At 32.2% G+C, this 17,154-nt stretch overlaps 1 protein-coding gene across 6 annotated transcripts in view; it reads right to left on the reverse strand.

Moving 5' to 3' along the window:
- The window catches only part of CNOT2 (CCR4-NOT transcription complex subunit 2), a 110,055-nt gene that overhangs the window by 4,281 nt on the left and 88,620 nt on the right, over nucleotides 1-17,154 (reverse strand). For all 6 annotated transcript variants that reach the window (XM_060305619.2, XM_030866294.3, XM_060305620.2 and 3 more), the window contains 9 exons: nucleotides 15,115-15,194; nucleotides 12,333-12,458; nucleotides 10,444-10,568; nucleotides 9,309-9,429; nucleotides 9,059-9,215; nucleotides 6,570-6,631; nucleotides 6,431-6,480; nucleotides 4,479-4,579; nucleotides 2,758-2,902 (listed from right to left, as the gene is read on the reverse strand). In XM_060305619.2, coding sequence (XP_060161602.1) covers nucleotides 2,758-2,902; nucleotides 4,479-4,579; nucleotides 6,431-6,480; nucleotides 6,570-6,631; nucleotides 9,059-9,215; nucleotides 9,309-9,429; nucleotides 10,444-10,568; nucleotides 12,333-12,458; nucleotides 15,115-15,194 — 967 coding nt within the window. The remainder of the gene's footprint in view (nucleotides 1-2,757; nucleotides 2,903-4,478; nucleotides 4,580-6,430; nucleotides 6,481-6,569; nucleotides 6,632-9,058; nucleotides 9,216-9,308; nucleotides 9,430-10,443; nucleotides 10,569-12,332; nucleotides 12,459-15,114; nucleotides 15,195-17,154) is intronic.

The following is a 17,154-nucleotide window of genomic DNA, read 5'->3' on the forward strand; positions in this document are numbered from 1 at the left end:
TGAATAATAAACCACAACCACTTTACAGATGGGGACTTTGACTTGGGACATGGCACGTCAATGGATTTTCTGTAGTTTGATGAAGTCTGTTAATAAATATACTATGGAACTAAATTTCTTAATTCCTAATCCAATTTCTGGAAAAACACTGAAAACATCCTTAAAAAACAAAACAAACAAAAACTCAGAAGCCTTTGTGAAAAGTTTATTCTGTGAATATAACACAACTTAAAAGTTTTAAGTCCATGAATTCTTTAAATATAATCAAAAGAAGTGAGCTGCATATTAATACTTGATAGAAACCAATATTTCTGCTTGCTTTCATCACTATGAAATGTTTGCTTTCATCACTATGAAGATAATTTTGTTGAAGAGTATCAGCACAAGTGGCCAGTAAATTACCTTAAGATTTTTCAAAAATAGTTTAATAATAATATTTCTCAAATTTTATTTTCCAACTTCACAGCTAAAAATTTTAAAGGTAAAAGTTAAGACAAAAGCTCAACTGTACATAGGAGAGATCAGATAAAATTAGGTAAAATTATTACTTTATGCACACACACACACACACACACAAATAATTTTCTTTAACATGACATTTACCTGACTGAGGAATTGCTTTTGTGGGAAATTAGGGGCCTTATTAATGTTCAAGTTGTTTCTGAATATTAATTTTATGGGGAGAACTTAGTTCTGGGAAATTGATTTTTTTCACTTAAGTTGATTTCTTCACAGATACCAAACTAAAATTCAACTAAAATTACACATCTATCTATTATTGCAAATACCTATTTCTTTTTGTACATATGTTTGGAATAATTTATGATGATATTGAGCAAAAAGGTTCAACTGAATAGAGAAAATTTCAGTCATTTACTATTAGAATTTTTCCCTTCCAAAGATACTCTTTCTCTCCTGAAGAACCAGGTTCTCAAACTATGAAGCCAAAGACCAACAATGATCACTGGCATCACTTGGGAAGTTGCTAGCCAATGCAAATCCTCAAGTCCCATCCACAGACTTGCTGAACCAGAAACAATGCAGGTATGACCCAGCAGGTTGTGTTTTAACATGGCCTCCAGGTAATTCTGATGCAAGCTAAGGTTTGAGAACCACTGACCTAACCTAACAATAATCAGAATTTTTCCATCTTGGAAGAACAGTAACAAGCTGTAATAATAATGATGATAAAAACAACAGCAACAAACTACCACAACTACTCTCCTATATCAAATACCCAATATATGCCAAGCACTGTACTCAGTGTATATGTGTGCCTGTGTAATATCAATTAAGCTACATGATAAATCAGGAGGCAAAAATCATTTTGACTTAAAAGATAAGGAAGCAGACATGGAAAGGAAACTTATACAAGGTCAAAGTATGAATAGCAGAAACAGGAGTTAATTTCAAATCCTGATACAAAAAACTAAGGTTTTCTACTTCACTACACTTCTTAAAGAACAGGTAACATACACAATGTCCTGTATACTATTTGTAATTAATTACTTATTACTTATTTCATGGATCTACCTTTTAAAGTCAAGACATGCATATTAATTAGAATTGTTAAAATAACTCAAATACAGTGTAGGGTGGTATACAGATTTGGTCTGAGAAGCAATAACATTTACCATTAGAGAAACATGCAAAGGTAGTAATAAAAAAAGATTTAACCTTTTGTATGTGTCTTCTTTTGGGTGTTTTTGTTGGGCTCATCCTTTCTATTTCATGTTTTATATGAAGTCTTCTTGTGATGTAAAATTTTGTAATAATTATCTGGTAAGCATTTTACACTATCTTTTTAAAATGTTTTACTCTTTTATCAGTTTAGTAAAGCTGATTAAAAAAAAACAAAAACCCCAAGCCAACAACTAAAAAATTACCCAATGAACTGTCAAGAAATATTTTTTTTCTGTTTAAACTTAATAAAACCAACAAAACTAACTCTTTAGTTTTTAATCCTAAGACCTATCAATGGAAAAGGCATTCAGAGAAATCCTGGAGTTATGAAATCTATGTGAGCTATATTTTCTTCTAGGTAGACTAAGTACATACATAAGGAACTAGACACAAATGTGTAATATGCTATGACACTGATGCAAACTGTTCACATGGGACAGTTAGAAAGGTGTTTTTGTAAGGAAAATTTGCAAACCAAAACAACTTTTTCCACTGGCCTCTTTCCCCAGATATTCAGCATACTAGTCAAAGGAACAATCATGATTAATGCTTGTGATTTTCTTTCTTTATATCACTTGCAAATAAAAACTCAAGCACATTTCCTGCGAAGAGTGCAAGTGTTTAAAAAGCCTATATACTGGTTTTATATGAAAAAATATATATATTACATAAAAAATATATAAAAATATATTTATACTGGTTTTAGGACAAATCTCATATTTGCTTAAAGTAATAATAATATAAGAATACATGACCGGGATTGCAAGAGGGTATCTTTATTTTACAACTGAGTAGACACAAAAATATTTCAAGTGTTACCAAGGCTTGTGAAAAATTACAAAATTTCTTACCAAATTCAATCATTTTCCTAAACTACAGGTAAAATGAGCTGTTTCCAGATACTCTCCTAGAGTTTAAATCAAGCCAAGGAGGTGGAGACCTTTTAAAAGACTCAGCAAATATCTGGCACATTATTGAAATGGATGTACTGGTACATATAAACAGATAAAAGAGGACACTTCTTTTTAAAATCTAGATTTATAGTTACACATTTGCACATGGAAAAAAATATACCTTAGCTACTTTCCTCCAGTTAAGACAGTCAAAGAAGTAATATGTTCCCCTCTCATATGTATTGGTTTTCATTGTTGGCTCCATGCCTGGTGCCCTGGTAATCCATACTCGTTCTTCTTTGTGGTATCTCCAATCACGGTTAAAACTTCAATTTTTAAGAGAAAAAGACAATTAATTTTTTCCTGTGGCTCACATCAAACATTTTCTACATTTTGTAAAACATTTTTTCAGAAAATAGTCACACATAAAATACATAAATATTGATGCTTCTTTTCTCTGATTTTTATTGTTATTAAATACAACCTAGTAAAATAAACATAGGAAAAGACTTTCTTAATTTGCCCAAAAACCACACTCTTTAATTAACACACACATCTTTATTTAACTGAAGAATTTTTTTATGCAAACAAAACGAGATCTTAAAAGCTCTATGAGCAATGTGATAAAAACTTTGGCAGACCAAAGATCACTGTGTTCCAGAAACTTCACTCCTTTCTCGTTCTTCTTAATATTCAATAGAAATTAAGATACCTATTAAAACAAACAAAACCCCCAACTATTTGTATTATTTTGTAAGAAACTAAATACAAAGCCTATTTGAATTAACTACATAAATTCATATAAAATTTGTAACTATGCTGAAAAACCTCCATGCAAACAAATACCTCCCTATCAATACGAGGGGTTATTTTAGACATATATTTTATTTTAGACATATATTTTATATATTTATATATTTTTAGTCATAAATAAGATATGAGACAGAACTGCCAGTGATGAATGAATGAATGACTGATGAATTTATTTACTTATGAATAAATTAAAACGAACAGGTAACAATTGCTATCTTACAAAAAATGAGGGAAAACATGGAAAAAAACATTCTCAGTTGAGAAATAAAAAAACAATTTATTATCAACACAGTGAATTTTACATTTTAAAGTATCTGATCCAAGGCCATTTATAGAAATGCTATTAGGAATATTATAAAATACTTATTAAATCTATAAAAAGGTCTCCCAATCATTACATCGTAAGTTTTTAGTAACAATTCACTCTACAGTAAACATGATTAATAGAATAGTCTATTGGTAACAAAATGTTACCACCTGGACATATAAAAAATGACACAAAGTTTTTATTCTCAGAGCATTAGGTAAAAACAAAAATGCTCAGAAAAACAATGTATTCAATGGACCAATTTCTTAAGACTTAATTTATTTAAGTTGGCCAATAGGCTTCTGATAATGAATGTGGACCTTATCAATATTTCAAAATACACAAGAAATATGCACAGTGCCTTGCCCATACAATGTTTAATAAATATTTCTTAAATGATGAAATTCACTGTCATTAACATATGTGGTTCCACAAGGAGTAAGATGAACCACAGGTATGAACCACACCTCATACTTCATATTTATAAAAATTAGATTCATCATACCCATGAATCAAATTGATTCTGTCTTCTTATACATTTACAGTTATTTAAATTTGAAATTGTTTTTATGTATACAGTGATTATGAAGACATGGTAATATAAGGTTTCAATCTAGATTAATTTTTACTAAATATAAAAAACTTAGATTTCTTGATGAAGAAATAGTTCCACTTTAAAAACAAAGACAAAAACTACAGCCACCATCATTTTAAAAAAGAAGTTTTTAGAATAAACAATATCCACTATAATACAAAAGTTTTTAAAAATACTTTGAACATACAGCTCTACTGCAGCTAAAAGTTGTAATACGTCTCCTCCATTCATGTAATAGAGATAGAAGAGAAGGTCTTCTCCGTATCGACCAAGTTTTATTGCAGCCAGCTGGAAAAGAAATAAAATTATTCTGAAATGTAAAATGAACTTGAAAATCCTAACATATAATTGACTGCACTAAAGTAAAAATGGAAAGATAAAACAGAAACCCCTCTTTGTAGCAGACAACTGTTATTACATGATTACAGAGGTATAGTTATATAATTCTAAAGGGAAGTTTTATCATTTAAATGACTAAAGTCATTTAATAATTATTTCTGATACATTTATTTTAGGTACTAATAGGGGAAAAACGCTAAATAAAAACTTCTAAGCAAGACCTAACACTGTTTTACTCGAGGTGTTTATTAATACTCAACGTGGCAATAGTGGAACACTGTGCTGCTCAGAAATGCAGGACTTACATTCAAGTCTTAGTTTCATTCCTGACTAATATGACCATATCCAAGTTATTTAATGTCTCTGAACTTTCAGTTATAAAATGTAGTCAATGATACCTATAAGGATTACTAAAAATGTAAATGAAATTAAGTGACAATGTGAATGCACCTTCTGTAGAGTGCCTCACAGAAGACTTAAAAGAAATAGTAACTGAATCTACATCTGACAGTGATTCACAAATCGATCATGTATTTTTAGCAAATCACAGTTAAGTACAAAAATCATAAAGGGATAGTTCTTTGTTTAAATGGATGATGAAAAGATGACTGCTTTACATGTCGCTCCATAAAGTAGAAACATAACTGCCTACCAAACTATCAAACACAAGTTCAATAGTCTCAAATTCTCACAGTAAGACAAATCTTTATTAAAAGCTCACTGAAATGAAAACATTCTTCTCTTTACCTAGTCCTGTAACTAAATGTTTAACTGTTGTTACACACTCTCTGAATGTTACTTTTCTCTCCATTCATATTATCCCCATTCAGGCAGCAGTCTTGAATGTGACAAATTCTCCTAAATTATTATTTCTTAAGCTGGCATAAGAAAACGTTCTGGAACCCTCAGATAATTGGAGCAAAAAATGAGTGCTATAGTGGAGGTGGCAGCAAATCATACAGTCCACAGACAGAAAAAACTAGCTCTATCTCGTACTTCTTGTCTTCCATCTACTCAAGTATTAAAAGACATGTCGAGAAATACGTGTATCTCTTTAGTTGCCTGTCCACAACATCAACAACCGTTTGGCTACACAACTGCATGGCACAGACGCAGAACGCTGTCATTTATATATATTTATATTACACATATTTATGCACGTAAGTATAACACAAATATATCATTTTTAACAAACTGTATCCATCCTTTCACATAACCAAAATCTAGATACCATTCTAACAAAATTGAACTCTCAGTGCTTTACCCTAAAGCAAAGGTGTTATTTTCTTTCTCAGGAAAAAGAAAAAAAAAAAAAAAGATTAAAGTTCTAATCTGTTAATATTATTTTATAACTAGAAATTCAGGTAATGAAAACATAGAAAAAGATTACATAAAAAAGTCAAAGATTACAGTTTTAAAATATATATTTTTTCATTAAAAACATTTTATCTGTAAACATAAAATGAGAATATCAGAAGGAAATTCATCAAATTTTCCAAGTTACTTTATTCCCATCAACTGTGGTTATGATTGTACCCTGTTACTAATAACTATAAAAAAGATTTTACTGATCCTAACATTGTTTTTAAAATATTTTTAAAATATAACCCAGACCTCATCAAAACACAGGATTATAAACAAAAATAGAAATTAAACTATTACATATAACTGAATGGACATACAAAAGCATACCCCTGAGACCACTGTTAAATATTTCAAAAATATTATGCTGTCTGAACTGCAAAACAGCACCTGAAAATAGATAAGTTCATGCTGAGTAGAATAATAAACTACACTCACCTTATCCCTAATGTGAATGTTCGTTAAGTACTCAGATGGAACATGGAAGTCTGGATAATAAAATGAAAAAAGCCTTATTAACTGATTCTCAGTTACAAGTATATTTTTTAAAGGTCTGAACAAAAATAGATTCTCCTACCTATGTCTTGAGGTCGACAAGGTGAAGATGCCCAGGGTGATGCAAATTTGGGGTAGAGATTTCTGAATGAAGGAGAAAAAAACCATTCTGAAGTCCAAAGTAGGAAAAGAGATTTCTAATTTTATTTCAGCAAATCAGGAAAAACAACGACTTCAAATGTAAAATGAGCATCTTTAAATTACTAATATCTTTTCTTGGTTTTACTATGACTTATACAGCAGGAAACTGAAACAAGGTTAAAAATACATACATACACACACATATCTGTATATGAATTATTACTTCAACTCAGAATGCTTTAAATTCATTAATACAATGAATTAAAGTACAATTACTTTCCCATTTATATGGCCAGAGGAAAAATATCAGCAATTATTAAAAACCAAAGCTCAAATTCAGCAAACATTTACTGAGTGTCTATTATTATATGCCTGGCACTAGCATGCTTATACATCAGCAAACATAACAAAGATCACTGATAACGTGAAACTTACTTTCTGGTTGAAGATGGTGGATTGGGAGGGAGGCACACAAAAACAATTTACGTAATACATAAATAATATTCCATGTTAGTGGTGGGGTAGGGAGGGAAGATTAGTTGCATAATTAAATAGGGCAGTCAGGTTAGGGCACATTTAGAAGGTCACGTTTGAACAAAGATTTGAAGGATATGAGGGAGATAACCATATCTGTTATCTGGTAGAAAACTACCGTAGTCAGAGGGAACTGCTAGAGCAACTAATGCAGAGTTATGACTGACATGTCTGACGTACAGCAAGAAGGCCAGTGAAACTGGAATAGGGTGAACAAAGGGAGAAGCTGTTAAGGTGTAGGTAGAGGAGAGACACAGATCATGCCCGTACAGATTAGTAGGCCTATCAAGATTTTGGGTTTTTAATCATAATAAAACTGCAAAACCTAACTGTGTATTGAGCAGAGAATGAACTTATTAAAAAAGGATTGTCCTGGCTGTCATATGAACAAAAGATTATAAGCGGCAAAGGGAGAATCAGGGACACCTGATTGGCTAATGGACTAATCCAAGCAAGAGAATATGGTGATTCAAACCAGGGTGGAAGCAGTTAAAGGTAGTGAGAAACAGGGAATTCCCTGGCAGTCCAGTGGTCAGGACTTGGTGCTCTCACTGCCGGGGCCCTCAGGTTCGATCCTTGGTGGGGAACTAAGATCCCACAAGCTGTGAAGTACAGCCAAAAAAAAAAAAAAAAAAAAAGTGAGAAATAATGTAGCACTGAATAGGAGATACAAAAATGGCTCTCCTGAGGAGTTTTGCTCCAAAGGAGAATAAAGAAATTGGGGTGTGGGGGAGCAATAACTTATAGAATAAGGTGGATCAAGAGAAGGCATCTGTTAACATGGAAGAAGTAACAGCGTATTTGTATGCTGATGGAAATGATGCAACAAAGTGCAAAAAATTGTTAGATCCATATATTTGAGTTTTCAAAGGTTTTAGGTAGAAAGCATGAATCAGCTATGGCAACAGGGTGGAAGACAAGAGTAAGGTAGGTGCAGATGGTTGTAGGTGACTGATTTCGTGGCAGGACTACACTGACACTCTTCTGATTGCTTCCTTCGTTCTTAGTAAAGTAGAAATAAAAAGCAAGGTCACCATCTGACACTAAGCACAGGGGGAAAGGTATTAGAGGTTTGAAGAGGCAAGTGTAAAACAGTTGCACAAGAGAACAAAAGAATGAATGGAGTAGGCATGCCAGCTTGATTATGGCTGGCAGAATTAAGGGCTCATTCTTGAGGTTCCTGGCCATGAATCTGAAGTGAGACCAGGCAGTGAAGTTGTGTATTTTTCTCTAGCCAGGCTTAGTAGCACAGGTCAAGAGTGGAACAGGCAGATATAACCAGGGTTGTAGTTTTTGCCATGCAAGTATGACAAAGCAAGAGAGGGGCAAAGCAGTCAGGGGTATATGTAAACAAGCAATCATGACTGACCATAGAATTTAACCGGAGAAGAAGTGAATTCATCTAAGGGGAAGAGAGACAGGGATGTTGAGGAACAGTAAAAAGGTACAAGAATCAGTGGGATGAAGGTCCCAATGGAATCTAATGATTACAGGAGCCCGTAGAAGAGGGAGAGAAATGGAAAACAGGAAGTGGCATGGCAGCACAATCTTACAGAGAAACTGAGGTTACCAAAAATGACGAAGTCAAAGGGATGACTAAAGAAGTGAGCAGCTGAGGTATGATGAAGGGTACGATTTTTGGAGAGAAATTCAAGAAGCTGGGATTTCAGGATTTAGGAAAGACCATATATGTGTATACTGAAACTGCTAAATTATAAGAGGAATATTACTATAAAGTGAGAGTGATCCAGGAACTAATATAAGAGGGAATGACCCAAAGAGTCAGCAAATACCAGCAACAATGAGTGGCAGCAGGTGATATAATTTGCAGACATGAAATTAAAAACTGCAGGGAGGTACTATACACAAATGTAGGGAGAAAAGAAAGAAACTTACTCAGGAGAGTTCAGATTGAGGCCTAATGTTGTTAAGTCACTTCCTAATGCAAGATGTACCATTCCTGGGTCTGTCTCTGCTGCCCTGATAAATGTTAACAGGCCAATCATTCCAAACTGGTCTGTCACCATCCCTTGGGGAATGTTAGTAACCCGACCTGGATAAGAAAAACACAGTCATTTTTATCTTTGAGGAAAAAGTAAAAAAAGTGAATTCTATAATATCTTTGATATATTTTATAGAGTCCCACCATCAGGTAACACCTGGATCCCTTTTTTCTGCTGGTTATTATTTTGTGTTGTTGAACTTTTATCTCCAGGGAATTTGGGTCCATCTGTACTTGAAGTTGTCTTGCCAGATGTATTCAAATTCTAACATGAAAAAAATTAAATGTGACATTAAAATTTGTTATGTGTAAAAATTTCAAGTTCATATACTAGTACTTTTCTATTCATTTTTTATTATATTTAAGTTGGTAGTAAATTATTACCTGTTTTTCAAGTTCTACATGAAATTTTTTGTTTCTACAACTGTGCCATGGTATACAAATAAATCCTGTATTGTACATATTTGAGTACTTAAAGGACAAGAAATATATGGAAAATATTCTTATTTATCTCAGATCTTCAGTCACAGACAAAAAAAGCCTCTCTATCTCAGAACTTTTCATTTTGGGATACTCTTGAGTTACACTCCTCAATACTTTATTAGTATTTTTAGAAGTATATTTTAGAAGTATATTTAGAAGACAAACTAAATATAGTACATTACCTAAAATATCACCATAAAAACCTCCAAGATAAGTTAGAAAATATGAACTTTTTATTTTTTAAATTTTAATTATGAACTTTTAAAATTCATATTTATTTTAATTCCTACCCAATAATCTTCTTTTATCAATTATTTTAACAATATACACTCCCATCACACACACAAAAAGCTATTTTCAGTGAAATGTGGAAGAAATAAACACACTCGTTAAGTCAGAAAGAGGAAGCTGGGTTGGCTGAATCAACACAGGAATAAAAATGTGTATAAAGATTCTTCAAGGAGAAAACTTACTCAAGAAAAACACAGCTCCTTAGAAGGCTATAATATCAAACTTCATGGGATCCAGCTGACAGGGACTACAATAAAAGTCTAAATTAACTCTGAGAAGTTCAACAGAAATTTGCAAACCTATATGAAATAGGGAAAAAAATAGGCTATCTTCTAAGTTATAAAGGTTTTCCACATCTTCAGAAGTTAGGTTATTACAGATATTCAAGATAAACAATTTCATAATAGTACTTAAGTCCTTAATATAGTGTACAAAACTGTTAATATAACAGAAATCTGAAGGGAAAAAACTATATAATTCACATACATAATTCTCAGTTACTTACAGATTTACTGTCATCATTACTTGATGTTGGATCTTTATAACTGGAACCAGGTAACGCGGGAAAATCTTCGTTGTGTATTGAGAAGTCCTGGGATTGCTCATTTGCTGGTTTTGTTACCATTCCAACTATGTAATGAAAATAATCCAGAGAATTGCAATTGATATTTATGATATTTTGCTACAAATTATAAAAAGTTAACTTTTCTCACAATAATATACCAAAAGGATTTTTAAATTACGCTATGAAAGCAAACTTCAAAAAATTGGTGTTCTGGGTAACAATGAATAACTAAATTCTTATATACTGATTAATAGCTAAATATACAAAATAATACAAGGGAAATAAGTGGTAATCTTATAATTCTAATCTAATGTCACATACAGATGCTGAAAAAACATAGTTTGATATTGGTAATAATTATGAAAATTTTTGGTTTAAAAACTTGCTTTAAATATTTGACTAGTTATTATAAATACCAGTTAATTGTCAAATACAAATGAACAAAATAAAATTTAAAGAACATGTCAGTATTCTACTTGAAAGTGACTTACAGGGTGAGCAAATTGCAATCAATTATAAAACAACTCCATATTATTTCAGATTTTCTTGGACTCCATGTAATAGATGTAAAACATGCAAGAACTGGTAAGTAATCCTCCCACTATACTTGGCATTAGTCAGGCCCTTATTGGAGAACAATATCCAGTTTGGGGCTCCACAATTCAACAACGATATGGAGAAACTAGAGGTGGTCCAAGGAGAGCAACGGGAATGATTAAAGGGATGAAAAAATGGACCTATGAGGAAAGGTTAAAAACATTAGAGTCTGAACTGAGAATCAAGTAGCTAGGTACTCAACTTCCAGGGCAGATCATTTTTGTTTTTTTCTGGGGGGGAAGGCTAATTAGGAAACTTAATGTGTATAATAATAAATTTTTCCCTTCTTCACATGTTGTTATTTGTATTCATATTTTGAAAGCCACAGAAATCCCTCTTGGTTGAAAATGGGAAAAATAGTTATCTTAGAAAAGTGATGAAATGATCCCTCTAAGTTCATTGTTTCTGCTACTGGTCTGTATCAGATTCTACCAAAAGCAAACAAGTATGTGCAGAGGATAAAAAGAATATGGTTATATTCCTGTTATATAATTTTCATGTCTAGTTCATTCAGCATCTATTAGCCAATCTCTTATTTATTAAAGACAGTGAAAAAGGGTATTAATGGTGACCAAGAGCCTACATAAACTATACATGACCCACGGCAGTTCTCAACAGGAGGTAATTTTTTTCCCCATGAGACATTTGTCAAAATCTGGAGAGATCTGTGGTTGTCACAATGCGGGGGTGGGTGGGTGGTGCTACTGGCAGCAAGTAGGCAGAGGCCAGGGATGTTGCTAAATATTCTACAATGCACAGGACAGCCCCTCATTTACAAGAAACTACCTACTCAAATGTCAGTAGTGTGGAGGTTGAGAAACTGGCTTAGAAAAAATTGTTAATGTATGGTTAGTCATTATTAATCACTAGGAATGTGGGAATGTATTCTTTTAAAAAATGTGTGATGAATTGAGAAGAGGCAGACCATAGAATCATTATTAAGGTGAATTAAGGCAGAAATGCCAGAAGAAAATAACTTCTGAATACCAATGAAGACTTCCTTTTGGGATTTCTATACAAATTAAGTTTTCCCATTTAACTTTGCTATCATGGTATTCTGGGAGAAAAAAGCACTTTGCATTTATCAACTCTGACAAAATTACACTACTCTGATTAGAAAACACATAAATACATGTGTGTACACACACATGCATATACGTACATATATATATGTGTACGTGCGTGCAACAGAAAGTTTTCACTGGCCATAATTTAAAAGCTTAATTAATTACCATAAGGAGCTCTTCCAGCCAAGGGGTTTATTAATGGAGTTGGGTTACCACTTCCTTCCCTTCTATTTCGGTCTGCTAATGCTGGAAAATCTGAAAGGTCCAATCCTGTCACATTTTCACTTCCATCTAAATAATAAGAAAAAACACTAGTTACTGATTCTACAAACATTTTAAAGAGGTTATTAAAGACGAACTATAATAAAGTTTGAAATAACAGTGCCTTCTTCCTAAACAATGTACAGCACTGTACTTGGCATATGTAAATGTACAATAAATATTTGTGGATTGACTTCATGTGAAAGAATTTTATGAACAATTCAGCAAAGCAATATGTACTTACTAGCATAATAAAAATCCCAAATCCTAGAGACTTAACAGAGAATAAGGAGTAAGGTGATACACTATTTCCCCTGTGAAAGATGGTACTCAAGTTATACGTTGTTAGTTAGCAAGAGGGGAGACTGTTGCGATAAAACTACTCTTTCATTGTATCCAAAAGCAGAGGTTGTATCTGGAATGCGTGGAGCTTCATTTATAACATAGGTGTGATAATGACACTGCCTCCTGCAGATAGCCTGAATCATATTTGAGGCATAGGCAATGGAAGCAGAAGCCCTAAGGACTTCTTTTTTCCTGTGGCCTATTAGTCCCATACACAAAGGTGTATGCACGTGAGTGTGTGAAATGTGTGTGCGCGTGTGCATGTGCACGTGTGTGCGTGCACGTGTGTTTTGCAGCTGAGGGTATAAAGTAGGGTGGAGAACGTAGGTCAGTGTAGGGTTCTCATGTCTAGTGAGTGAATTGTATGAGAATATGATACAAAGCCCAGAAGTTTATATTACCTATTACACAGTAGGCGCTCAATAAATATATAAGGAATGAATAAAATTTATTTTTGTTCATTTTGAATTAAAAAAAAATCAGTTTCTTTCCTTTTAAAAAATAAATTTAACCCAACATTTCTACTTTGCCTATTTTAATCGTCACCTTGATCTCTTCTCAACATTTATTATTCTATTATTCTTACAATCTTATACTCTTAATTTTTGAAGAACTTATTTTCTAGCTTAGCTTTACCCTGCACTATACTTTTTCTTTAATCTGTTTCATCTAGTTTATTATAACCATTTTCAATTTATTTTGCCCCCTTTTCCAGTTAATTTTAATTTTTCTCTAAGTTTCATAATTAGAAGAATCTCAGAAAGAAACTATTAACTCAAGATTACTTTGTTAATAGGAAACAGTTACATTCCAAGTCAGGTGACAATTTAAAATTTATGAAGGGTAAAAGATAAAATCATTCATACCCATTGTTTTTAAAGAAATTGCAGTTCATGAATTCTGAATTTTAAAAAGATATTACTATATAAAAGGGCAACAATAGACATTAACAATTTATATAGTGCTTTAATTTAAAAAGCAATCTCTTGAATTACTTGATTACAAATTAACTAAAAACTTTCAATAAGTATTAACTTTTAATACACTTCTTCAGGTCCTCTAAGATGGAGTTTAAAACTACCATATGTTATTTGAGAATAATTTTAACCTAAAAATAGTATTAACTCACAAATTTTTATTTTTAGGGTAAGACTTGGAAACAATTTTCCTAGTGTAAAATATACTTAGTTAAAAATGACTTAAAAATAATTCTAAAATTTACAGAAGTGTATAAACCATAATTCAGAATATAAGATGGCACTGTGAGACACACTGTTACTTTATGGTTCATTTAGGGGGAAAAAACCTTGCTAATTAAACTATGATATGCAGCCTAATTTCAGAGATATTAAAATATGAAAAAAATCTGCATTTGAGGAACAATGAAATAGGGTATTTTCCATTAGAACGCAAAACTTTAAATGCTAAAATTTGACATTTTAAAGTCTCACTTGGTCAATCTATGCTACTATACATACAATAACACTGAAAAATTAAAAGCCGATAGCCAGAAATGTCATTTCAATTACTAAATCTTCTCGTGCTTTCACGTACGCCCCATTTCATTGATCATTCTTTCACCTTCCACTTCCTTCACGCGTATTTCTCTCTCAACAATCATATTCATTTTTGCTCCTATGACCATAAAACATCCTTTATTTCCTTTCTCAGGAAAGGGTTTGGAGGCAAGGGTGGAAGAAGGTGAAACCTGAAGCAGAATAGCAACAAAGCCTCCTGTTCTCTTCTGTCTGAAGCAGCTGATAAAAGAAATAAACCAACAGACTGCAAGAATTCTTTATTGTCAAAATCAGAATTGGTTTTCCATGTAATTAAATTCTGAATTTTACACATAAAACTGGATTAAAAATTTGTAAGAGTTAAATGCCAAAATTAGTATTATTAAAACTATTAAGAAAAAATTGTAAGCGCTCCATATAATTTTAAAGGTTTCTTCAATCTGGGTCTCTATAGCCAGAATGCCATACCACTCAACCTAGTTTAGACTGTAGTGACAGGACTGAGATAGGAAAAGCTCTTGAAGCAAAAAAGATTCTGAGGCACAAGTACAGACTAAGTAAATGTTTACACTTTCTCCAGATGTTAAGGAAATAAATCTGATGTTATAACACTGTGCTATTAACATGCCAAGTGAAAAAAATATATTTAACTATCTTTCAACTGTTCACTGAATTAAATCCTATTTCCTGTCAAATTCTCCCTATATTAAGTTCTATCATCTTAACACAAAAATTCCTTTAATATTTTGACTAGTATGTTGAATTGCTTTATATTTCAAGATCTATCGTATTTTTATAGGGTACTGGCTCCAGAATAAGCTTACCTGTTCCATTAAAAATGTTACTTGATAAGGAGTTATTCATTCCAAATGCCTGATTCCTGTTCATTCCAAATCCAGACATACTGGGTACACAGAAAATAATTTTAGATATACAGTAAGAACACTAACTTTCAGATGAAGAAAAACAAAAGTGTTTACTTTTGATCTCCTCATATAAAACAACATGTTTAAAAACAAATACTAATTTTTTTTTGAGTTGAATCTTTATTGTTACTTAAAGCTTCCCTAAAGTCCTTTCATGAACAACTGAGAACCAAAACATCTTAAACAGATGAATTAAAAAACAAAAAGCAAAGAATTTATATAGGCCTTGAGGAAAATAGAGATTAAGGGTGTAGTTTTGTATACTTGGAGAGCCAACTTACTGGATATAATGGAAGAAGTAATAAACCTCAAAAATAGGCAATTTATTTTAAGACTACTGTTCCTGAATACTTGTTTTTCTTCCACTACTGGTAAAATGTGCTATTATTACTTTTCATAAAAGATCTTTCATACAGTCTGTCTTTCCCAACTAGAACATAAACTCCTCATGGACAGGGTTCATGTCATATACTTCTTTGCATCTCCTGCCCTTAGCATTCAGGAGGCTACAAAAGGCACTCAGTAAATGTTCAGCTGACGTGAATTAAATGGTGCTTTTCTTTAACTGAATTCAGTGTTCTAAAACACATCATCTAGTTTATCTTTTAGCTACTTAAAAATAAAAATCTCTCCATAGTGCTCTTAATTCTAAAGTAAGGTACTTGGTAAATAGTTACCACAGCTTCCCTTTTTTGCACAAGCCTAAACATGGGAAAACAAACAAACAAAAAATAAGGCTGAATTTAAAGCAAGGCCAGAGTAATTAAGCATGTCAACAAGAATCGTTAATGCAAATTCTAAAATGAAAGTATGCAACTTTCACATCAAATAATCTGATAAAAGACAGTGTATTACTGTTATGAGTAAGGTTAAACTATTTGAAGATGACTGGGTTTTTAATTTTTTGCCTAGATTTATAAAACTAACTATGGCCAAACAATATTTTCATAAAATAATGCAGTTGGTGAAACACTCTAGAGAAGAGCAGAAAAGTCAACAGAAACTTCTGTTTAATAGCATGTTAGAACTGCTGATGATCTAGGTATCCTCAAACACTGAGTAAGTAGTAAGAGATGAATACATTCCATAATACATACAACTTATCAATAATAATAAGCAGGGCTTTAGAGACCCATACTTCATTGACAATTTATAAGCAAAGTATTTTTTAAAAACTAGAATGTGAAAAAATATGGAAAGGCAAAAAATTTAAACATACATTCAATGAACGATACTACAAGAATGCAGAAAGATGTGTTAAAGCCCAAGAAGTATTATATCATTAGGAAACGTCAAGGAGATGAGAATTTTGATAACCCTTTACAAAAATAACTTCTGTAAAAATTAAAAGAGCAGTCAAATTATAAAAGAAGTAATCATAAGTCTAAATAAAAGTAAGAATTGGAGGTTATGGGATGAAGATTAAAAAGGAAATGTGCTAATAACCTATTTTAATTCAGAATTTACGAGTATTAGATAAAAGAAAGTGAATTAAATGGCTCTGATGATAGCAACATCCTTTCTCCCCATATTCCCCATTAAAAAAAAATGAACAATCAAACTAAAATGCTTTTTTTTTTACAGTAAAGAAAGCCCTATTGTAGACATAACTCTCATATAAATTACCTGAATAGCTTTAAAATCCTAACAAAATGGGTAACTGTTTTTCATATTGTTAACTATTATTTGCATAGCAGTATATGCAATGACCAGTGCAAAAAGGAGTGAAAAGCGCAAATTCATCTTTTTAAATCGCAGGACATGATACTATTTTCAAATACTACAGATGTAGTCTTCAAAAAGTCTCTGTTATTAAGTCTCCAAAGAACAAAACTGAAATTCAGTTGAAAAGCAACTTAACCAAAGCATAAATGAAGCAAGGCAGTAATAGTCAAATATGTCTCCAGTCCTATTCATAGGTATGAAGCTCTTACCACA

Source organism: Globicephala melas, chromosome 10 (assembly GCF_963455315.2).
Source record: "Globicephala melas chromosome 10, mGloMel1.2, whole genome shotgun sequence".
Taxonomy (NCBI): domain Eukaryota; kingdom Metazoa; phylum Chordata; class Mammalia; order Artiodactyla; family Delphinidae; genus Globicephala; species Globicephala melas.